Below are 25,324 nucleotides of genomic sequence, written 5' to 3'. Positions count from 1 at the left end.
CACCTACCAAGATGCATGGGTAGTGCATACCGTGGAGCCACAGACATGGAGCCACTGGCAGTGCCAATGCACTACGAGAGACTTGGTCTAATTTTCAAAAATTGATGCCTGCCTGGCCATCAGATCATATAGATGTTGATTCCTATAGATAGGCTATATCTATAGCCAAATCGGATTTGGTGCTGTTGGAAAACAAGTCGAAAATGAGAAGGTGGCAACACTGTCACATCCTGCAGCGCACTGGAATGTAGTAGAGAAATGTGCATCATCCCGCTCTACCGTACCCGCCGTCGCAGCTCACTGAGTAGACGGATGAGTTATGAAACCCACATGCACCATGGAGCTACGGTTTGAATCTATGTCAGTTTTTTTGTGTGTGTGACGTCAGGTCCCTAGTTCCTGTCGTGTAACTACGTTTGTAAGCATAACAGCCTGTTGTCACATGACAACAGTCGAACACATGATACTGTGATCCATTCAACTGAATGCATGAGTCGACTAACCACGTACTGCACAACCATAACTGATCATGTCAAGTGCATGTAGGGTGGCTTACTGATAGAGTACACAAGCGGCGAATACGTTGATATACTTTTAGTGTTGGGTGCATCCGATAACCAAGCTTCTGCAGCTGCTCGTGAGTATGCAGCATGGTACCCTCAAAGGCGTCATCTCGATAAGAATGTTTTGCGTCACCTTGAGCAACGCCTGCGGGAAACCGGTATTCTTCGTCCACAAGTAGTAGACAGAGGTCGTCCAAGGACTAGATGTACTCCACAAACAGAGGACGACATTCTTGAAGCCGTCCACCAATCAGCTCGGCGAAGTACCCGTAATATTGCAAGGTAGTTCCAGGTATCTCAAACACTGGTCGTTGATGTGTTGCACGGAGAAAAAAGGCGTCCATATCATTACACGTTAACTCAACACCAGTGGCCAGAAGACCGCAGTACAGTTCTGTGAATGGCTTTTGCAATAAGTTGAGGATAACAAACATTTTATAAAGAATGTGGTATGGAGTGATAAATGTAGCTTCACTCCGGAAGGCATTTTCAACCATCACAACAGTCATTATTGGTCTAACCACAACCAACATGTCACCCGTGAACGTGGCTTTCAGGCACGCTTCAGCATAAAACTGTGGGCTGGAATCGTGGGTGGAGTGCTTTTAGGCCCTTACCTATTGCCAGACAAGCTGAATGCGCCCCGCTATCGTATGTTTCTGGGCAATACTTTGCCTGACACTTTAGAAAATGTTCCACTTGGTGTTTGGCGACAGCTATGGTTTCAGCATGATGGTGCACCACCACACTTTGGAATGACTGTACGTAACTGGTTAAATGAAGTGTTTCCAGGGAAATAGATTGGTCATGGAGGTCCAATGTTCTGGCCTCCACGTTTCCTGGACGTTAATCAACTAGATTTTTATTTGTGGGGACACTTAAAGGAACATGTTTATAGTACTCCACCCGTGGATGTACAAGGCCTAATAGTTCGCGTGCATGCTGCATCGGCAATGGTGGATGCAGGTGTATTGCGTAGGGTCCGGCAAAGTGTGCTCTAACAAGTGGCGAAGTAATTGCAAATGCAAGGTGGTCGCTTTGAACATATATGAACGTACCGGCTCTGTGAAGATAAGACAGGTCGTCACATGTACAATATGGAATTATTGTGCGTAGCAAAATGGGCAATCCAGCGTAGCCTACCTACTGTACTGTACGTTGTTTCCTTGTACCGCATTGGATAGAGACGATGTTACTGTATCGAATATTATGTTCTATGTATTGGCTTTATTTGTGCAATGGATGAAACAAATTGGTCGTTTACATCTGTGAGAAGTTTATGTTATGTTTGAATGTTTAAATAAAGGTAACTGTAATGGTAAGACAGAACATAGTGTATTGTATAGTGGAGGTGTACACTGGATACAATTTGATACATTAACTGAAAAGAAAAAATGGCGCGAACTTGACTCGAACATCGGCGCGTCCGCAGAACTGGCATTTATGGCATCACCTCGTCTCACTGAGCTAATGAGACAGCTCCGGCAGAGCGCCGAGTTTGCGCGACCCGTGCTTGGCCACGCTGTGTACCGTTACAAAATTGCCAGAGCCTCGTTACGTAACTTGCATTTCTATTAAACTTATTGGTGGGACTAGGCTTTGCAAGATTAACTTTTGTCATGAATTTCGACGAGGAACCGCATGCCGACCTCTACGTGCAGCATTTTTTGTTCACCCTGTATTTGTCCCGAATGACTAAATTTATAATACCAATATAGTTGGTCCATTATTGGATATCATAAATTTTCCAATTAACTCAATCCTGGTTGCCAGTGTTTCACCCCAGTGTGCTAAATTGGGCTCATCAGTTGGTAAATAGCACACCTACCAAGACACATGGCTAGTGCATACCGTGGAGGCCTCTGTGAAGGCTAAATGGAGCCATTGGCACTGCCAATGCACTAAGAGAGACTTTGTCTCATTTTCAAAAATTGATGCCTGGCTGGCCATCAGATAACATAGATGTTGTTTCCCATTGGGAACCTGAAATATTTGTCCTGTCATTCAGGACAAAGGAATCAACATCTATATGATCACTGAACTTAAGCGTATAACGTTAATGAAATAATTGCACAATTTTTAATAATTTAGAAAAACATTATTAAATTTCATTTCAAAAAAGTATAAAAATTAACATAAAAAAACCTGACTGGTGAAGATGATGCTGAATGATGACTGCAGTCAAAAGTAACTTAGAATAAGTTTTGATACCTATATAGAACTGATACATGAAATACATACGTGACTACGGCATTAGGATTCTTCTCTACAGCATACACTTTTATTTGGCGATCTGCTTTGTTGGCAGCATTCAAGGCAGCTCGGACTAAAGGTCCACGACCAGCACCCACTACCATAACAATCCTGTAACAAACACATAAAATTAATTATATTAAACAGCAATCAACATATCAAAATATTGATTCTCTTCAATCAATACGTCATAACTGTTAAAAACAAACAGTAACAGCATCTTATCTAAGCAAGACCAGTTTAGAATACAAAAACAATAAATCACATAAGGCAAACTATTTCGTTATTGAATGAACAAAGATGAGCAGTATACTGGATGAATATTACCTTAATGCCACAAGGGACAGGCAATTTACGGAAAAGAGTTTCCAACTTAAACAGCAAATTACAAACTTGATTATCAATGGATTAGTCTCAGAATGTTTAAAGGTAAGAGTATGGTACAAGGACAGAACACTGCGTTTTATCCATGATTACAAGGATGTCGGAGACACTATAATGTCAAGCGAGCCAATAAGGACACAAAAATTTTCCTTGCAGCGCTCCAAGTGGCATAGTGTTAAACTAAGGCATATTGTTGTTCTGTTGTATCTCACCTTCTCACCCATAGGTACAAGTGCTTATAGGTACCAGTGCGATTTGCTAACAGTTAATTGGGGTGTCCAAACGAAGGTGGTTACAGACAACACACAGCTGTAGTTTCAACCTTCCACACACAAGCTTCCAGCCTTTGATTATTTTCTTCTGCTATTGGGCCAAGAAACCTTTTCTTGACTCTTTACTATCTGTTCTGCCCTACTAATGTTGTGAGATTTTAATATGGTGGTCACAACAGATGGCAGTGAGATCGCTCTTGTGATCTCCGTCATCTCCGTTAGAATACCATTGATCTCTTGCAGGAATGAGCTATTCTATTCTGTAAAGTTAGCTAACCTGATTTTTGTCTTTTACTGTCCCGATTTCTCAGCAAATAACCTCAGCCTCTGTGGGTGAGGTTAACTTCCAAAAGCAACCAGGGGAACCTGACTCCTACAGAGCGCGTCCCCAGGTGGCGGATAGGGGACCCCTACAGTATGTAGGGCTGGTTGAAATACCCAATACAAGCCGCGGACCAAAAGGTAGCCCAATTCCTGGGGGCTTTAAAATACTGGGACACCCTCTCTCAAGGGGTCATAAATATGGAGGGCCCCTGCCCTAGGAGAACATGAACTTCGGTATGGTGGAGATAGCGGAAGGGGCAAACCCGTAGTGTCTGTACTCCAGAGGAGAGGCTACGAAAGGCGTCTGTGTCCTTGTTAGGGGCGGCCTAAGTCTGAACCTGGCAACAGGTATAAAATGCCTTTTGGGTGTGGCGAGCCCATCGTAACAATAGCCTATATGGATAAAGCAGATATGGTGCTTCTAAAAGGTTAGGGTGCCCCCCGCTAAAAGTGACGCACAGCCCTTTGGGTGCTGGGAGAACTGTGAGAAGTGGGCAACCAGCACCAAACTACATCAAGTAAATGTAAATGTCCTGACATTAACAGGAAAGACAGAAGAACTGGTTGTCTTCATGAAAGAAAAAGATATAGCCATATTTGGAACGTAAGAGACCAAGAAGAGGGGTACGGGAGAGATTCGTCTGAAAGAAAGATACAGGCTGTATTACAGTGGAGGACCTGAAGCAAAAATGAAGCGGCCAATACACACAGAAAAGAGATCCAAGAATATGCGGAGTTTACAAAATGCGTCAGCGTTAGGATGATGGTGATGAGACTCCAGTTTGAAAATGGAATGGAAGATCTATTCCAGTTGTATGCCCCACAATGTCTTGCACAGATGAACATTCAGAGGACTTTTCAGAGGAAGTGGAGAGACAGGTAGAAGATAAGTGCTATTAATGGGAGATCTAAATGCACAAGTTGGAATGAAAAGACAAGGAAAGGAAGATGTTGTAGGACCCTTTGGATTTGGTAATGTATAGTACGCAAACCTTTTCTTGAGCCCTAGTTCTCATTCAGCACTCTGGAGCTCAGGGCTCAAGAAAAGGTTCACGTACTATAAATCCAGAATAATAATAATTGGAATAATAACAATTTATTAATTTCACCACCTAATCAATACAATAAGTCTTGTCTTAGTTGATTTACTTTGGCATGTTAACTAAAATGGTACATGTTTTGCCTTGTATTTAGGCATCATCAGCCATTATCTTAACCTTAAAATAGAATCAGGTACCTGATTTACATATACATGAAATAAAACAAATTTTTAAAAAACCTTGGAGAGACTTGAGCTAAAATTAACATATGGTAAAAGACTTGTATTGAAGTTGGTTTTAAAGATATTACAATGAGTGAGGAAATATACAATTGATGAAAGTAGTAGTGATATTGACATTAGAAGGCTTCTATTATAATCAAAATGAACAAAGCAACAGTCTGTTATGAACAAGTGATAGGATTGCTAAAAATTATGTTGGCCGACCAGCGGTTACAACAAAAATGACGATAAAAATCGTGAAAGTGGGAAAGATTGAAAAAACCCCATTAAGAAGAGAGAAAAGAATTAAAGTATGGATATTGGAGGAGAAAAGCATACAAGAACAATTTCAAAAGAAATACCCAGGACGGAGCTGGGGAATGTTGAAGATGAATGGAAACAATTTAAGGAAGCACTGGTTGGATGTGCAGAAAAGGTATGTGGTAGAACATCAGGAAATGTGAAAGACAAAGAAACACACTGGCGGAATGATAGGGTAAAGATTAAAGTGAAGGAAGAGAAAATGTCATGGAAAGCATGGAAAACATTTAAGACTGGAGGCAAAGATTTCGACCAAGAAAGTAGTGGAGGAAGAAAAGAGGAAAAGCTGGGCCTTACTCACACAGAAATTGAGAGATGATTTGTAGAACAGCAAGAAATTACTGTATGGTATCTTAAGAAACAAAAAGAGAGATCAAGTTAACACCAGATTTGTGAAGGATGAAGGTGGCATAATATTAACAAAGCCAGAAGAAATATGAAATACGTGGAGAATGATTTTTCAGAAGTTGCTACACATAAGAACTGATGACAGTCATTCAATAGATGACCAGAAAAGGCAATCAGTTGAAGAAGAAATGAATAAAGAAATTACAATGAATGAAATTGAAATGGCTATAAGATGAAGAATGGAAAAACTGCTGGAATAGATGAAATTTCAGTGGAGATGATAAAGGCAGCTGGAGCTTTAGGCCTGCAGTGGACCTATCGAGTTCTCAGGTTTGTCTGGGAGAATAAGGAGGTCTCTGAGGATTGGCAAAAAGGAATAATCATCCCAATTTTCAAGGAAGGCAATTAGAAAATATTGAAGAACTACACGGGAATTACGCTGATATCACATGTTGCTAAGACAATGGAGAGGATACTGGAAAGAAGGATAAGGTTGAGGGTTGAAAATCAGATACAGGAAAATCAGTTTGGTTTCAGAACTAGAAGGTCAACAATAGAGCCTATTTTCATTATGAGACAACTCACGGAAAAGCAATGGGAGTATGGGAATGATATGGTGATGACATTCATTGACATATGATAGTGTCCCCAGCACTATAGTTTGTGACAGTCTGGTGAAAAAAGGAATTGGACAGGGAGTAATAAAAATGATAATGGCAATGTACAAGAAATGTTCTAGTTGTGTGCAAACACAAGTTGGCAGGATAAGTGGGTTCAAAATCACTAGTGGGCTGAGACAGGGGAGTCAGGGAAGTGTTCTATCACCAATCCTGTTTACAATAGTAATGGACGACATCACGAAAACAGCAAAAGCAGCATATGGAGGAAGAGAAATGAACATGTTATTTGCAGATGATATTGTGATCAGGGGTGAAGATGACATGATTGTTCAAGAACAGTTGGATATGGTGAATGGGAAGATCCAAGGATGTGGATTGAAAATAAGTGTAGAAAAGAGTATAACTCTTGTTATGACTAGAGGAGAGAAAGAAGGGCAAGAAGAGATTATTAGACTTGCAGACAAGCCCCTGGAAGTAGTGGAGACGTTCAAATACCTGGGGAGTGAATTAATGGAGAATGCTCGACTGGATGCTGAAATTAGTAAGAAGATTCAATTCAAGCTGGAAGCTGTTTATTTTTTTCTTTCCTTTTTTTTTTTTTTTTGCTATTTGCTTTATGTCGCACCGACACAGATATGTCTTATGGTGACGATGGGATAGGCCTAGGAATTGGAAGGAAGCGGCCGTGGCCTTAATTAAGGTACAGCCCCGGCATTTGCCTGGTGTGAAAATGGGAAACCATGGGAAACCACGGAAAACCATCTTCAGGGCTGCCGACAGTGGGGCTCGAACCCACTATCTCCGATTACTGGATACTGGCCGCACTTAAGCGACTGCAGCTATTGAGCTCGGTGGAAGCTGTTTCTATCATAGTGTTAGAAACATGTTATGGGACAAAGATGTGCCAATGGAAGCAAAGGAAACTATGTACAGGATGTATTACGAACCCACAACAACTTACGGAGCAGAAACTTGGACAATGACAAAGAAGGATGAGAGTCGAATACAGACAGCCAAAAGGAAGTTCTTGAGAAGAATGATACAGAAGAGTAGAAGAGACAAAATAGGGAATGAGAAAATCCCAGAAGAAACTGGAGTGAAAAATGAATGATAGAATAGAGAAGAGCCGATTAAGATGGTTTGGGCACATAAAGCGAATGAGCGATGAAAGAATGCCAAAAAAGGCGATGGAAATGCAAATGCCGTGGACAACCACGATTGAGATGAAAAGACACAATCCAGCGCAGTATTAGAGAAAGAAACCTGGACTGGGACACAGTGCTGGAAGAGGAGTGGTGGAAAGACCAAAGAAAGTGGAGAGGAACCATATTTGCCCCTACCCAGGTACAACTGGATAATGGGAAATGATGATGATGACTATCCCTTTTGAGGATTATGTTCCTTATATTGAACGATTCAATTCATAATCTGATTCGGATGGGTGCTCTAATTACCTCCGTATCTGCATGGTATGTAAGGCATAATTCTGGGTGGAAGGCTCATAATTTATACTTGGTAGTATATTAACATCACTTAAAGTCTTCACGTCTATGCGGGTGTAATGGCGGACACGATAACCTGAATTATTGTTTCCTTTTTTGCATTCCTTTAAGTGAGGTGTTTATAGGTGGGCCGGCATAAGGTTGCACTTGACAGTTGTAAGTCATGTTGGCACCACTACAAAAGTGAAATGAAGAACGTCACCCGTCAGTCAGAATCACCAATACACAACTTTTTATGTCAGATACAGTTGCGCATTTTATTCATGTTAATTCGTATTTAATTCCGTATAGTGTTCATAATATTTTATTTGCCTACACAAATATGAGCATTTAAAATATATTATAAGGTTTAAACGAGCTACAAAACAAATACGAACTATTTTCAGTTGATTGTTGTTGGCAATATAGGTAGTATAGTGGTGCCATCTATAAGTAGCTTGACTACTGTATTGAAGTGTTGCCGTTTTGTCTGTCGCCGCTAGCACGTGGTCGGGTGTGATTCGCGCGTTTATGAAAGTTTTGTTTTCATTTTGAGATAATTGTGAAATTTTATTTTAACGAATGCAGTGCGATGTCTCGGAAATGACAACATAGTCATGAAGCGCGAAGTGATAATCCTTTGAGCCGTGGAGTGTCCCTTAATAGTCAGGCATTAGAATTAGTGCGGAGAACTCGTGAGTTTTACGAGAGGGAGACGAAATTCGTACGCTTGTATAGCCGTCTCTCCGTTCCTGTAGATCATGTTGTGGATCGCATATCTCAAACATTAGGGCTTTCAAAGCGTACTGTCATTCAAACAGGTGTTCGCCTCCAAGAACAGAAGGAAAAAGTGACTGGGGTACATAGCAATAGCGAAAACGGGGCTGATAGTAGGGACTTGTTTCACAGCACTCCGGGAAAGAAACGAATTAAGCTATCTCCTGTAATAGGAATTAATTCTTTCCAGGCTGATGCAATACGAAGACACGAGTACGATTTTTACAGCTCAAAGTCCCATCTGTCATTGTTATGGACAATGCACGTTACCACTCCGTAATAATGGACAAGACCCCTTCTTCGAGCGCCCGTAAAGAACTGTAAGTGGAATGGCTGCAGTAAAGAAATATCCCAGCGCATATGTGTACGACTAAATTAATCGACACCGGGCGAGTTGGCCGTGCGGTTAGGGGCGCGCAGCTGTGAGCTCGCATCCGGGAGATAGAGGGTTCGAATTCCACTGTCGACAGCCCTGAAGATGGTTTTCCGTGGTTTCCCATTTTCACTCCAGGCAAATGCTGGGGGTGTACCTTAATTAAGACAACGGTCGCTTCCTTCCCATTCCTAGGCCTTTCCTGTCCCATCTTCGCTATAAAACCTATCTGTGTCGGTGCGATGTAAAGCAAATAGCAAAAAAAAATAGTCGACGAGGTAGCGAAGGAACAAGGGCACGAGGTTATTAGGTTGCCGCCGTACCACTGTCACTTCAACCTCATTGAGTTGGTACGGTATGGGGTGAAGTAAAACATTACGTACGCACTTATAACACGTCCTTCACAGTTACTGAAGTGGAAGGGCTGTTCCGGGAGAGTATTGCTCCAATGGATGCGGCTTTGTGCAGGAAGAAATTTAGCCATGTCGCAGCATTCATTAATTCGGCAATGGCAATACATGGCATCATCAGTGACTCTCATGAGTTGATGATCTGCCTAGACGATGATGACAGTGACAACGAAGGCGACGGTAGTGATGGCAGTGAACTGGAGGGTATCGAGCCTCTGCCTTTGTGAATCAGGTATGAAAATAAGGTTTCTGAAATTTCGTAAATTTTATAGAATTTACTTGAAACATTTTGTGTTAGCACCGGTGTATATTATTCTAACATTTATTGGTGAAGGTGTATATGAAGTGAGATCCTTGTCGGCCGATTTCTTCCGTGTTTTCTAACATCGCGACAATAAGAACTTCGTAGTATATTTATCTCGTATAATTTTGTGTGATGAATAATCGCCGAGTTGAAAGTTCAATTTTTGTCGGCAGATTTCATTTGTATTGTGTATCATCGTGATGACATTAAAAACATTTCTCCCATGTTTTTAAAAACACATGTGTCGTGCAATCAGCTGTTGTTACAGCGGCAACATCGCTTCGTGCGCCACTGCAGTGTGACCAATATTGTGCGCAGCTGTCATGTGCAACCTTACGCCGGCCCACCTATAAGTCATTTCGATCTTATTCATTCTTTCATTATTCTGCCAGCCCACTCCGAGCAGAAGTATTGTTTTTCTTTATTTTTCCTTTTGTGTTCCTTGTATCTCGATTATAAACAATGCGAGATATTTTGATGACATTTGGTTTTGTACACACTGTTGGTACAATTGTGCATGCTTTCGCTGCATATCTGTCCACATGTTCTGCTGAGGTAAGGTACTATGAACCTAAACTGTATTCATTTACCTTGTCGTGTATACCAATCTCCCCAAGGTTCGAACCAGTGGACTGTCAGATAAACGGCAGCCGGGACTCAATCACAGGGTATCCAAGAAGAAAAATCGAGTGTACGAATGAGATGCTCGAGGACGAGGAATCAGTAAGTATGAGTGGGCCTTATGTAACAGTAGTAGAAGGACATCGCCTGATTGGACGAGAGTATGATGGCAGTCAGCCAGACAGATTACATGAGTTTATAGCAAATGTAGATGCTGCTGTTCGCATGATTATGGATGAAGATCAAGAGTTATTTTTTAAATATATATTTACAAAAATTATCGGCAAGGCCCGAGATAAATTATTGGTTAGACACGATATAATTAATTGGGAGAGAGCAAAGCAGGTATTAACAGAATACTATGGCCACCAGCGCACATTAGATTTGTATATATGTCAAATGTTTCAAACAGCGCAGGACCCGCAAAGTAGAGATGTTGTCCGGCTCTTTTCGAGAGGCAATCCTCGAAGGGGAGTTGGGAGAAGATAGCGACGCACAATTGAAAATTACCAGGAAAATATGTGTAGCTAGTTTTGTGCAAGGATAAGCCAATCCTCGAATACAAGCCAGAGTACAGTCATATAGCGCCATCACTTTTGAAAAGGCAGTTGCAATCGCACGACAGGAGGAATCTGTAATACTGTCAAAGAAGGCACGGGAAGGCCTACAACCCCAACGTAGCTCAGGGTTTAGCAAGAGCAGGCCAGAACATGATGGTATAGTTGGACGAGATATCCTGACATAGCCCGATTGATTATAAGGAAGGTCATGTCACTATAAGAGGGCGACAATACCCCACGGGGGCACGAGAGACGAAGCTAATCTGTCTCGAACTAAGGACCCAAAAGGTCGTTGTCATCGAAGTAGACCGAAATCTACTGAGCAAACCAGATCACAATGAAGTGGTGGTTAGCATGATGAATACCAATGAACAAGAGGTGACTTCACGCAGTCCACGAGTGCAAATACAGGAGGTAGGTAGATAAGACCTGCCTAGCACAAGTGCAGAAGGTGGAGCAGAACAGTGGAGTGGCAAACGGAGAACTGGCCACACTGAAGCCCCGATCATAGCGGGTAATAAGACTGTCTGAGAGTTGTTCACCTCGCGCAGGTAGATAAAGAAGGGATATACGCCATCTGTGCCAACACAATGATATCCTCCATCTTGAGGGAGACAAACTGACATACACTAACGTACTTCAGCACGAGATCCCAACACCTCAGGATCAACCCCCGATTAATGTATGACTATATAGACTTCCTGAAGCACAAAAAGGGGAAATACAAGCCCAGATAGATAAGATGCTAAGTGATGAGATAATCACACCAAGTGCATCTAGCTGGAATGCAACTTTGCTCTAACCCATTCACTGCCAAACCTGTACAGATAGATAGATAAATAGATAGATAGATAGATAGATAGATAGATAGATATATAGATAGATGTCTTTATTGGTGTAGTTAAGGCCATTAGGCCTTCTCTTACACTAAACCAATTAGTATACATTAAAGTCATAAGTATCATAAGTAATACTACCGTGATTAATACTAGAAGACACAATTAAAACACAAAATACAACTGAAATAAAATTCCACCACAGTGACACATACATACAACAGCAATAATGATAATGATAATAATAATATGAATAATATGAATGTCAAGGTAAAGAAAGGCATCAATGTGGCCTCAGATCATTATATGTCTCTTATCAAATTCAAACCAATTCCCGCAAACACAAGGAAGACAACCAAACAGATCACACGCTTCGACAATGATAAACTTCGGCAAAGGGTCGAGGAGTTCCAGGAGAAGGCTAGACCAAATGATACTGACTTTAACAACGCCAAAAGTTTCCTTGTTGAGGCCGCCAAAGACGTTGCAGAAATCAAGAGAGGCAAAAAGCATGCCTGGTGGAATGGTACCTGCGAATCAGTCCTCCAAGAAAGACTCAATGCGTGGAAACAGTACTACTCTACGAAATCAGAAAATGATTGGGAAACCTACAAAACACAACGTGCCCGAGCAGCTAGGGTGTTCAGAACTGAGAAACGTAAATACGAAAAATCTCTCATTGAAAAGATAGAACAAAACTTTAGGAAGAATGAAAGCAGAGAGTACTACAGAGCCTTCAAACGCAAACTCACTGGCTATAAACCACCATCTCTATGCTTTGAGCGAAAGGACGGCACACTGGCGACATCAAATGAAGAAAATTGCAGCATTCTGGCAGATTACTTCAAGAATTTACTTAATTGCTCTAAACCTCAAAGCGCCATTGAGACCAAGGAACCCTTACTCAGGTACCCAGATTCCAGACCACCCGACAGAGATGAAATCAAGCGCCACATTGCCCGTCTCAAAAATAACAAAGCGCCGGGAGAAGACTCAGTAGTAGCAGAACTATGGAAATATGCCCCAGAGGAATCACTTGATATCTTGCAAAAGCAAATAGAAGAAATTTGGAACAAGGAGACCCTACCCGAAGATTGGAAAATAGCTTTGATCCATCCATTACACAAAAAAGGCAGCATGAAGAACATCAACAACTACAGAGGAATATCTTTGTTACCCGTGACTTACAAAATTCTATCACTTGCCATCCTGGAGCATTTGGAAGCACAAGTCGAACATCAAATAGGTGAATACCAAGGAGGGTTCAGAAAAGGTCGCTCAACAGCTGAACAGATCCAAAATCTCAAAACGATTATCAGATATTGTACACTAAGGTCCAAGCAGTATGCGTCTGTCTTTGTGGACTTTAAGAAAGCGTACGACTCCATTGACCGGGAAGTCCTGCTAAACATCTTAAATGAATTTGGAGTTGATTTGAAACTGCTGGCATTAATTAGAGCTACCTTGACCGATACAAAATCCAAGGTGAAGTTCCACGGATGTCTCTCGCATTCCTTTGACATCAAAACAGGAGTCCGACAAGGTGATGGGCTATCCCCGATACTCTTCAACTGTGTTCTTGAAAAGATCATCAGAACCTGGCGGGTGAGATTACAGGAAACCAACTACAGTCCATTGAGAATAGGAACCAAATCCAAGGGGATCGCAACAGACTGCTTAGCATTTGCCGATGATATTGCTGTTCTCTCAAACGACATAGAAACCGCTAGAGCTCAAGTTGAAATTTTAAAGGAAATTGCCGAACAAACTGGTTTGCAGATATCGTTTGAGAAAACAGAAGTAATGACTAACATCAAAGAGGCTCCACCAAAACTCCATACAAAATACGGAGACATCACCCGAGTAGACAAATTCAAATACCTGGGTGAGATCATCATGAAAAATGGACTGGACAAAGAAGCACTTCAGGAGCGAGTACGCAAACTGGAAATAGCCTACCAAACATCCCGCACAATCTACAACAAAAAATGCCTTTCCCAAAACACCAAGATACGTCACTATGAAACAGTTCTGAAGCCAGTAATTCTATATGCAGCCGAAACCCTGTCTCTAAATGCCAAAAAAGGACTCCTTGAAGAACTGGAGAAAAGAGAACGCAAAATTGTGAGAGGAATCTTGGGATCAAAGTACAGAAATGGAATCCATCAAAAGAGATCCAACAAGGAAGTCTACAGCAAAATAGAGAAAATTACCGACACGATCAGAAAAAGACGGGCACGATTTTACGGTCATCTGAAAAGAATGGACGGAAGAAAGTTAACTGAAGAAATCTTTCACTTTTTTGATTCAAACCCCAAAACCACAATTCCCTGGTTTAGAAATACCAAAGAAGACTTGCAAATGCTACATATCTCAGCTGAAGACGCCCTTAACAGAGATCTCTTCCGCAAGAAAATATTGACGAACGGGCTAAACTGAGACGAGCAGCCGAAGAGAAGACATGGTGCCCCTTGGACAGTGGAGCGTAAGCAGGCCCACTCGCAAAGAATGAGGGAAATTTGGGCTCTAAAGAAGGCCAAGTTCAGTGTCAAATGCAACAAGACTTAACGTGGTCCTTGATGGCCCCAGCGAATTATATATAATAATAATAATAATAATAATAATAATAATAATAATAATAATAATAGCTAGTAATTATATTGTAGTAGCACGATCACTGAAAGGCCAGAAATTCACAGGTCACTCGCATCCTGTTATACCTCTTAACGCTCTTTTAAATGACACTGTAGTTGGTATTCCTCTGATGTCGTCTGGTAAACGATTCCATTCTCGTGCGGCGGACACCGAGAATGAACTGTTATATGCGGCGTTCGATGGTGAGGGATGATGAGCAGGTTGGATGTTTGAGCCCTTGTATGTCTGTCATGAACATTTGAGAAGTAATGGAAACGTGAAGAAAGGTAAGATGGGGAAGATGTAGTAAGAACTCGATGGAGGAGAGACAAAGTATGATGGTTACGACGAACATGGAGTCGCAACCACTCTAATTTTAGGAAAGATGGTGACACGTGGTCATATTTTCTTAAATTGCATATATATCTCACACATGCATTTTGAGCGCACTGTAGCCTTAGGCAAAATTGCGGCCTGACGTCATTGATAATCATCACAATAGTCAAAATGTGGCATTACAAGGGCTTCAATTAATTTCTTTTTAAGCTTTATTGGAAATATATGTTTATATTTATAAAAAGAATGTAAAGCTGAGTAAACTTTTGACCAAGAAAATTTAGCGAGTGGGTGGTTGTTAGGGCAAGGTTAGCAACCAAAATTCACTCTTAGTAATTTATCTATGGAGCAACTGTAGCAAACTCCAGCATGGAGGCACTTAGGGCAATAAAATTAAATAAAATTATGCCCTCAAATCAATTAAAACAAGCTCCAGACTCTTATGATAACACGTTCACATAACCACCACACCAATTAAATGCCCAAATACTCCCTGATACCCACTAACACTACACAGAACGCGAGAAAAGATGTTAAGATCGCAGAACTCCACTACACATGATCTCTTCCAGTGAGCTTCTAATTATTCTTATATTATATTTCAGTAATAGTATCACCGAGCGGAGTAGCCACGCATATTAACATGCTACATCTATGGAGCCAATCTCTGCACGCGGCAGGCGAGTGGGTTCGAACCCACCGTCAACTGTCCTGAGAATGTTTTATTCTGTTTTTTTGTGATTTTCCTTTTGTACTCCCAAGCAAATTCTGGAACAGCTCCTATTCATAAACCATAGCCGATTCCTTCCACTTCCTTACGCAGTTTCATTCACCACCATTCATTTCATATTCATTATCCTCTCAACTGAGATTTGCATCGAGAAGGGCATCTGGCCGTAAGAATATGGTGTAAAATATAATCTCACTTCATCCCCGACCCCGTATTGGGCTGCGGGGCTAAGGGGACGATATGCATTCCATTAATTGTATCAGTAAACATATATCTCTCAGAGTACATCTTCCTTAAAAAAAACCTGGCCCAGAGGGCTCGCCTGGTCATCAAAACTCGGCAGTGAAAAGGTTAATACCAAAGAAATTAGACGCCTCATATAAACAGAAATGGAGGGTTGTAATTGACTTTAGAAAATTAACTGAGGTGACAACAGGAACCAGTTATCCCTTTCCATTAATTTCGGAACTATTAGAAGCCCTTTGCAAGGCAAGATATTTTTCAACTCTGAATCTCGTGAGCAGTTATCACTACGTCTTATTGAAATCTGAAGACAGGCCAAAAACACCATTCTCTGTGCTAGGGTGCAAATACAAGTTTAGAAAGATGCCAATGGGTTTGAAAGAATTTTGTAAACAATATAAATTTATTAAGGATGAGCTGTGTGTTTAATAGAAAACATTGTTAGCGTAAATTGTATAATATTGTATTATAGGAAAAATTTTCTTCTCTTGTTAATTTAATATTTAGTGCTTGACAATAATGTATTTTAGTGTACCATTTGCCACCGAGGTAGACACCTCATTTGCAAATAAAGAGATTTTGATTTGATTTTGAAGACATGCCAGCCACGTTTACGAGGATGATGAATGCTGTTCTTACAGGAGTAACGGGAATCAAGCGTTTGTGCTACCTGGATGATGGCATTGTGTATGGTAGCTCAATCCAGGAGCACAACACGAAGTTAAGGGATGTATTTCAAAGGCTGAGAGAGAACATGTTGAAACTCCCGTCGGATAAGTGTGAATTCCTACAAACTGAGGTAGCGTTCCTAAGGCATGTGATCACTGATGAAGGTGTCTTACCAGACCCACATAAAGTACAGGCCGTTAAGAACTTTCCAAGGCCAACCACTAGCCGCCAGATCAGGCAGTTCTGTGGACTGAGTGGGTACTATAGGAAATTCATACCTAACTACAGTAAAATCGCAAAACCACTATATCAATTAGTGAAGAAGGATGTTCCCTTTGTGTGACGAGGTGATCAGAAACAAGCACTTCAAATGTTGAAGCAAAAATTAATTGAGGAATCAATACTGCAGTATCTGGACTTTGAAAAACCCTTCGTTGTTACAAAGTTGCAACAAAGTGGTTAGGGCAGTCCTGTCACAAGAACCTATCGGGAAAGCTCTTCCAATTGCCTATGCAAGGAGAAGGCTTAATAAGGCAGAGATGAAATACAGCGTAACAGATAAGGAATTGTTAGCAGTAGTATGGGCTGTAAAATATTTCATGCCGTACTTATTTGGGAGATATGTCGCCGGTGGTGGGACGGCGAACTGGAAATAAGCATTGTGTGTTGTGAAAGTATATTACTGAGTTTGGAAATATAAATTACTATTTACCCTTTATTTGAAATTCATTGATTATAGTGTTTCTTAATATGTGTACCATTTTATTTTTGGACAGAGTGAACATTGCAAGATGCAAGAAGTATTTTGGAGTGAGTTTTGTATTCAAATTTTATGTAACTAGAAAAAAAATGTAATTTAGGGAAACCTCAAGAATGGGACGTATAAACTTTATTGTTAAGTGATCTGGATATTAAGAATTGTAATTTTGGAACATTTGAAAAATTTTGTAAGATGCTTTAATTTTGCGGCATCCTATACCGCACGTGCGGTTACCGCTGTTGAAACAGGTGTCGCAATAGGAATATTTGAGAAATTGCTAACTGTCTTAATATGACCATATATGGTCATGCAATTGGATTGGCGAAAAGGAAGGGAATCTAGTGGAATAGAGTCCTATTGGTTGATTGTGATTTGTCAATTTCTGGCCTTCTGCCGTTTCGCGTGTTATCTGATTTGGCCACGTCTATTCCACGTGACCGTCCTCGAGAGCGGATGTGCTCGAGGGCTCCACTCTGGGAACCCTTCCTCTTGCTTGGTAAGTGCTATTTCTATTTTTTTCCCCCTAACACGTTGTTTTATTTATTCCTTTGAATGTCTCGGTATTTTCTCGTTTAATGTAAATGTTCAATGTTTTAAATTCAACGTGTCAGAGTTTGCCCTAGATTCCTGTCGTAACTAATTTCACTTTCTGAATGACTATGTTTTCGAAAGACAGTCGCCTATTGACAAGATTTTGTAATTCAATATAAACTTACAATGTTAAATTTTTGGTTTTATATATTTACTTAAGTATCCCGATTATGTTTTCATTTTATTTAGTGGATCTGTATCTGTCGTTAAGGTCTTGTTAAACATCCTTGGTTTGTGAGTTAAGTATCAGTTGTTGTCATGTCATTTAACTTGTTTCTTGTAATTTTTCATTTGTTATTTTCAATATATTAAGTTAAGGGTGATTTATCGTAACCCTTTTGTTCCCCATAACGTCATACCTTCCTGTGGACCTCAGTAGGGCTCCTGCACGTTCCTCATTCCTGTCCTTAGTTGTTGTTTATTAGGCCTGGAAGTTTTCCTTCGTATATGGTTTGATTTTGCGTATTTATTATATTCCGTCGTATTTCTAAGTTTTAATGTGTAACCGCCGCCACTGTATTATTTTACTATTTCTGCATTCATATTACTAAGTGCCAATTATTATTATTATTATTAGTTTGTGTAGACGTATATCTCGACTGCAGTAACATCTGGTATCAGATCGTGTGTTATGGAAGAAGAAGAGGTACACAATAATCATTCTCAGCTAACTTTTGTAAAATTATTTTTAAATCCTAATTTTGAATATATTCCTGGCATGTTTCTTTTATAGGTTGTAACTGTTACATGTGTATTCTTAATTCCTGTTTTTGTTTCTCATGATTCTTGCTGGAGTTCTACACACCACGTGTTTTTCGTTCCGCGATGTGCTGTCTGTGTTGCTGTGTTTCACCTTGTAGTTAACGGGTGGAGGAAATGGTAAGTCACTATCTGTAACAAATTTTTGTTTCATTGTTAATTTTCATTATAATTTCTTTGGTGGCAGGCCGTCTGCTGACCACAGGATTCCTTAAAGTTATAGTATCACATTGCATGTGCCGTGTTCTAAATTAAGTCTTCGGTGATAAATTTCAATGTGTGGTTGTTAACTTACGGTAGTTTCTTTGATCCATGTTCCGATTGTAACATCTGTGTAATTCCAGGTTGCTTTAAACTATGTCATGAAATCATGCTAAGTACTGTACTTCTGGGTCTGAATTCACGTTTAGCCGAGGTGTCTGTTGAAAACAGCTGAGCATTTGACCCCACTGCGAGTTGTGCACTCCCTACATCCTAAAGTTATCTCATGTCGCGTTCTGCTTGTTCTTCTTCCAGACCACGTAAATGGTAGTGTGAATTCAGAGTGATCACTGTGTTCTGGTCAAGTTTTAGCATGAGGTCGCATTACGTTTTCTGAAATTTCTGTTTTCGTAAGTTTTCGGCGATATTTTGAGGTTAAAGTTCATAATTTTCGTCTATTTCTTCGAGTGTTTTTATGTTTGCAAATATAGTGTTTCAGCAAATTCTTGTCAAAATTTTGTTTCTTGTTGCCTGTTGTGTTTTATTTGGCATTATTCTAGTGTGTGATCTTCTAAAATTAATTTTTATGTCGTATTTTAGTTCAGTATAGATTTAAATTTCCGGTCATGTGGTGTTGTGTTTGGTGTTTTACTGTATCTGGGTTCGTTTCCAAGTAGGTATGGGACTATGATGCTTGTTGTTTTAAGGGGCCGAACAGCGAAGGTCATCGGCCCTGGGACTATCTGGAGCTATTCCCAGCCAGTTACTAAATTCCTCAATCAGATTAGAGAGTTTGGGGTCTCTGAATCTGAGTGAAAATTTCCTAGTTTGTCTTATTGCGCTTTTCCAGCGTATAAGTGCCTGTTACCTTGTCACGTACATTTATTTACCCGTGTATTCCTATAATTGCTAGGAAGGGCACTACATTGACTGTGATAGTCTCGTAGGGTGAAACGTGCTCACCATATTAATAGTCCAGCGTTCGCTGAGGCCATTTTGGCAAATATGATGGGTTATAGATCTCCACTTGTGCTTGTGACATGTTTGAAATCTGGTGTATCTGATATGAGATTCTTCTGTTATCTTTGGCCCAATATTAGGTGCCTAAATGGAAAGTAATGTCTCTTGTTACTGTAAAAATTATTACTAGGAAGATTTTCTGCATATGTTCGTTTCGGTGTCATTGTGCTGAGCTATTAATTTCGGTTAAATTCATAGTTGGTTTGCAGGTCATCAAGATTTTCGTTTCAGTTATTTTAAATTCGTCACTAGTGTAATTTTGAAGGTGTTACGATTTAGCTAAAACCTGTCAATTTTCCTGCTTGTTTTGTTTTATTCGTTTTTTGATGTTAAAATTTGTTTCGTTATTGGTTTCGTGTCTTCTAAATTTATTTACTCAGTTTGCGGGAGTATGAAATCCTGTCGACTGAGTAAGGTTCTAAATTTTGTAGCCGTGCTGTATCTGTCCTACCACTTCTATATATATTGTGTGTCTGTCTTGGGTGCCTCGAGAAGGCATATGTGTGTGTACTGAGACTTAGGGCTTAAGGTGCTGAGAGGCCATTCCTCTCCTGGGAGTACGATATTGGCCCTAAGAGTCTCATTGTTGTGTGATAAATTCAAGGATACTTGAGGGCATATTCTACCATTTGTGGTCATGTTTTGTCCTTTTACTTTGAGGGTACGACCTGATGTGTCATCGCACCGGTGTTTGTGTTTGTGTGTACTGTGTTCTTGTGATGTCTTGTGATGGAGTCTGTATTGAGGTCGTTTGTGCCTTTTACCACTGGTTGGTTATGCTGATTCAGGGGTCATCGCACTTGTTTCTTGTGTGTGTTTTGGGTGGTGTTGTGTGTGTTGGAGGACAGATGGGCTTGGTAGTCTTGTGTGTCATGCTGTTATCTGATAATCTCTGGTATGAAGGTGTTACTTATGCCTTTTTATTGCTTATATCAGAGAGTTGGATTTCTGTACGCGCACTTTTGAATTACTTTATGGTTTTATTTGGGATTTTCTGTTCATGGGTAAAGTAATGTGATTTCGATTTTTAATTCCTGGCTTAACTGCATCTTAAGTTGACTGGTGTGAGACGTAATATGTAATGTGATTTTATCAATGTTAAAATTTTTATGAGTACATGAAATGGTAAATGAATAGTGACTTACTAACCTTAATTAATTGAATATGGTTGCAAGCTAACGTTATTAAGCAGTTATTTCCTGTTTTGAGTTCCCTTGCAACATCATAAATTTTCCTTTTATTTGTTTTGTTTATCATGCTTAATGCTGGGTGATTAAGAATGCGCACGGTAACTTAATTTAGTAGTTATAAGAGATTTTATTTAATTATAAGCAAATTTTCTTTTGAATAAAAGGCTGGCTGGCAATTTCCTGAATTTTATAGCTTAAGAATATTAGTTGTAATAAGGATGGTCGTTGTGACCATGCTGCTTTTATTTTTTATTTTTTTTTGCTATTTGCTTTATGTCGCACCGACACAGATAGGTCTTGTCGACGATGGATAGGAAAGGCCTAGGAAGTGGAAGGAAGCGGCCGTGGCCTTAATTAAGGTACAGCACTGGCGTTGCCTGGTGTGAAAATCGGAAACCACGGAAAACCATCTTCAGGGCTGCCGACAGTGGGGTTCGAACCCACTATCTCCTGATTACTGGATACTGGCACCACTTAAGCGACTGCAGCTATCAAGCTCAGTTGTATGCTAGGTATACTTTACTGTTATGCATTTTGGGGTAAGATAAGAATTTTATTAATGTGCATAGTAGGGATTTATGGTAAAGTTTTGGTACTAAGGTAAACTCCAGCAGATGTTCCTTTAGTATTCGAATATTTTCCTAAATTCTGGAATACCACTTGCCAATGGGGGTGGGGTATCCCAGAACAATGGGAGGGGACCTCCCCAATAAAAAAGACCCACCCTTGAAACTCAACCTTTAGTTCTTCGATAGTTCAGGCCAGTGGTCTTATTTCTTCAGTTTGACGTTTCAGCTGTGTCTGCTTATTTTCCAGAGATCGCAATACCACAGCCCCTGATCAACGTATGGCGTCTGTTTGGAGCCTGCAATGAACCTAATGGCCACTAATATCCGATGGTGGAATGGGAAGGTGTTTCTGATGGCGGCAGTCGGCAGTGCTATGCCAGCAACCTTCGCCTCTTATGGGCCAGTTCACTAAGCTGGTGGGCTGTGCTGAGGCTGCAAGAGAGCATAGGTGGACTGCAATATTGATGGAGATCGTTGGCATCGGCCGCGACCAACGCCTTCGTTTGACAGCGATACCAACGCTCTACTTGTGATTGTTTTACCTGTATAGACGTTCCTGAAGAGAACAAAAATGAAAATTTGTGGTGTGGTGCAATTGTGGGGTTGCGAGAGAGTCTTCAAATCTCTATTAAAACCTCTATATTTAATTTCATTGGGTTTATCGAGCAGAGCTCGTATTTGGGAAGTGGAGGATGTCGCCAGTGGTGGGACGGAGAACTGGAACTAAGCATTGTGTGTTGTGAAAGTATATTATTTTGGAAATGTAAATGACTATTTACCTATATTTGAAAATTGTTTGTTTTTGATATTGAAGTAAAGGAACTTGGTGCCTTCAATATTTTTTGAATTTGATATGCCTTAATGATGCGACATCTCAACTTGATGACGAACATGACTGTTGGATGCGTAATCATTTTCAACAATATAAAATCATCCAACCAATCAGAAATAGGCTGGGAAAGTGCCAACTTCAATTAACGAAATACATATGAAAAAAATTAGTCTCTTCATAACATCTTGCCCCCCTTGAAAGGAATACTTTCAACTAACTATTGTAATCTTATACCTATTGTAAAAATACTTATTCTTAACATATGCAATAATTAATAAAAAACTCTACACATACATATTTTTATCATTAAAAGAAAATAATATTGAAATTATATCTTTGATGAAAAATAACACAAGTTAAAGATATCACAGGAAATCTTGAATTGAGTTTTCCTTGTCATCCCCTTCAATGATGCTTCGGGTGAAAGTTCCACCAGCCATCCGAACGGTGACAACCCTCACCTCACCATCTCGTCCAGGGTGAACTTGAACTATCCTACCTCTGAGCCACTCTAGAGGAGGGATGTTGTCCTCAATTAATAGCACCAAAGAATCAACATCAATACATCGATTGGTATCATGCCACTTGACGCGTTTTTGCAATTCCTGCAAGTATCCTCGCTGCCATCTCTGCCTCAACCGCTGACGAATTTTCTGCAAGTGCTGCCAACGTGACAGGCGGTTATCGGGTTCTCTCAACAAATCCCTTTGCACGGGTTGCACGATCGAATCACTTAGAAGAAAATGTGCTGGTGTTAAGACTTCTAAATCATTTGAATCACTTGGCAAGGGAGTAAGGGGACGTGAATTTAATACAGCCTCTATATCGCAAAGAATAATGTAGGTTTCTTCGAAAGTTAGCACGCGTCCCTGTGTTTCAGTCAGCAAATGTCTCTTCATCATCTTTACAGGTGCTTCCCACAATCCCCCATAGTGGGGTGACCGGGGAGGAATGAAACTCCACTGTATCTGCTGCTGAGAGAGTGAGGAAGTAATGGTCGTTGACTCCTTTTCCAAAAAGGACTGGATATCGTGTAGTGCGTTGGCTGCTCCAATGAAATTCTGCCCATTATCAGAGAAAAGCTGCTTGCACAAACCTCTTCTCGCCATAAAGCGTTGCAGTGCAGCTAAGAAAGCTTCGGTCGTTAGCTCCGACACCAACTCCAAATGCACTGCCTTGGTACTGAAGCATGTAAATACAGCTACGTAACTCTTGTAAGTACGAATGCGACCTCTTCTGTGGCTTTCTCTTACAGATATTGTAACTGCATAGTCCACTCCTGTGGTAACAAAGGGTCGAACAACTAACCTAACCCTTTCTTTTGGTAAATCTGACATGCGTACCTCTGGATCTGGAGGATGGTAACAAAAGCACTTCAGACACCTCTTATCTTTTTCGCTTCCCTTCTGCCGCTGATAGACCAATATCGTTGTCGAGTTGCATGTAGCAGTTGCTCTAGGGGACAATGCTTCAGATGACGATGTTCATTTTCCAATATCATTCTGGTGATGTGATGATTTGCTGGTAGAAGCACAGGATGTCTCTGTTCTGATGTTAGCTCCGAAAAACAAAGCCTTCCTCCAACCTTTATCAATCTGTCACTATCCAGAAACGGACTGAGTGACTTTAGAGAATTCTTCTTTGGGAGGTCTTGATTATTAATTAAGCAATGTAGTACTTGAGGGAATGCTTCTAATTGTGTCCATCTGACTACCTGTTTCTCTGCTTTACAAGTTTCTTGTATTTCTAGTGAACCTTTTTTCCTTTCTGGCGGTTTGAGTTTGCAATTATAAATGAATATTTGACAATATGCTACTAATACCAATATAAATGGTCCGTTATTGGACATTATAAATTTTCCAGCTAACTCATTCTTGGTTGCCAGCGCCCCGCCCTCGTGCGCCAGGGTGGGCTCATCAGTTGGTACCTAGCACACCTACCAATACGCTGGCTAGTGCATACCGTGGAGGCCACTGCGCAGGCCAACTGGAGCCATCGGCAGTGCCAATGCACTAAGAGACTTTGTCTCATAACTAAAAATTGATGCCTGCTTGGCCATCAGATGATATAGATGTTGATTCCCATAGGGAATCTGAAATATTTGTCCTGAATGAGTAAATTTATAATACCAATATAAATGGTCCGTTATTGGACATTATAAATTTTCCAGCTAACTCATTCTTGGTTGCCAGCGCCCCGCCCTCGTGCGCCAGGGTGGGCTCATCAGTTGGTACCTAGCACACCTACCAATACGTTGGCTAGTGCATACCGTGGAGGCCACTGCGCAGGCCAACTGGAGCCACCGGCAGTGCCAATGCACTAAGAGACTTTGTCTCATAACTAAAAATTGATGCCTGCTTGGCCATCAGATGATATAGATGTTGATTCCCATAGGGAATCTGAAATATTTGTCCTGAATGAGTAAATTTATAATACCAATATAAATGGTCCGTTATTGGACATTATAAATTTTCCAGCTAACTCATTCTTGGTTGCCAGCGCCCCGCCCTTGTGCGCCAGGGTGGGCTCATCAGTTGGTACCTAGCACACCTACCAATACGCTGGCTAGTGCATACCGTGGAGGCCACTGCGCAGGCCAACTGGAGCCACCGGCAGTGCCAATGCACTAAGAGACTTTGTCTCATAACTAAAAATTGATGCCTGCTTGGCCATCAGATGATATAGATGTTGATTCCCATAGGGAATCTGAAATATTTGTCCTGAATGAGTAAATTTATAATACCAATATAAATGGTCCGTTATTGGACATTATAAATTTTCCAGCTAACTCATTCTTGGTTGCCAGCGCCCCGCCCTCGTGCGCCAGGGTGGGCTCATCAGTTGGTACCTAGCACACCTACCAATACGCTGGCTAGTGCATACCGTGGACCTCCCCACGGGGCGGGGCGCTGGCAACCAAGAATGAGTTAGCTGGAAAATTTATAATGTCCAATAACGGACCATTTATATTGGTATTATAAATTTACTCATTCAGGACAAATATTTCAGATTCCCTATGGGAATCAACATCTATATCATCTGATGGCCAAGCAGGCATCAATTTTTAGTTATGAGACAAAGT

The 25,324-nt window shown here is 40.7% G+C and overlaps 1 protein-coding gene across 1 annotated transcript in view; it reads right to left on the bottom strand.

Annotated features, from left to right (window-relative positions):
- csul (protein arginine N-methyltransferase 5) overlaps positions 1-25,324 on the bottom strand; it is a 282,354-nt gene that overhangs the window by 47,755 nt on the left and 209,275 nt on the right. The window contains exon 7 of the mRNA XM_067146159.2: positions 2,805-2,927. Coding sequence (XP_067002260.2) covers positions 2,805-2,927 — 123 coding nt within the window. The remainder of the gene's footprint in view (positions 1-2,804; positions 2,928-25,324) is intronic.

Source organism: Anabrus simplex, chromosome 4, assembly GCF_040414725.1.
Source record: "Anabrus simplex isolate iqAnaSimp1 chromosome 4, ASM4041472v1, whole genome shotgun sequence".
NCBI lineage: Eukaryota > Metazoa > Arthropoda > Insecta > Orthoptera > Tettigoniidae > Anabrus > Anabrus simplex.
This window is presented reverse-complemented; position numbering and strand designations above follow the sequence as displayed.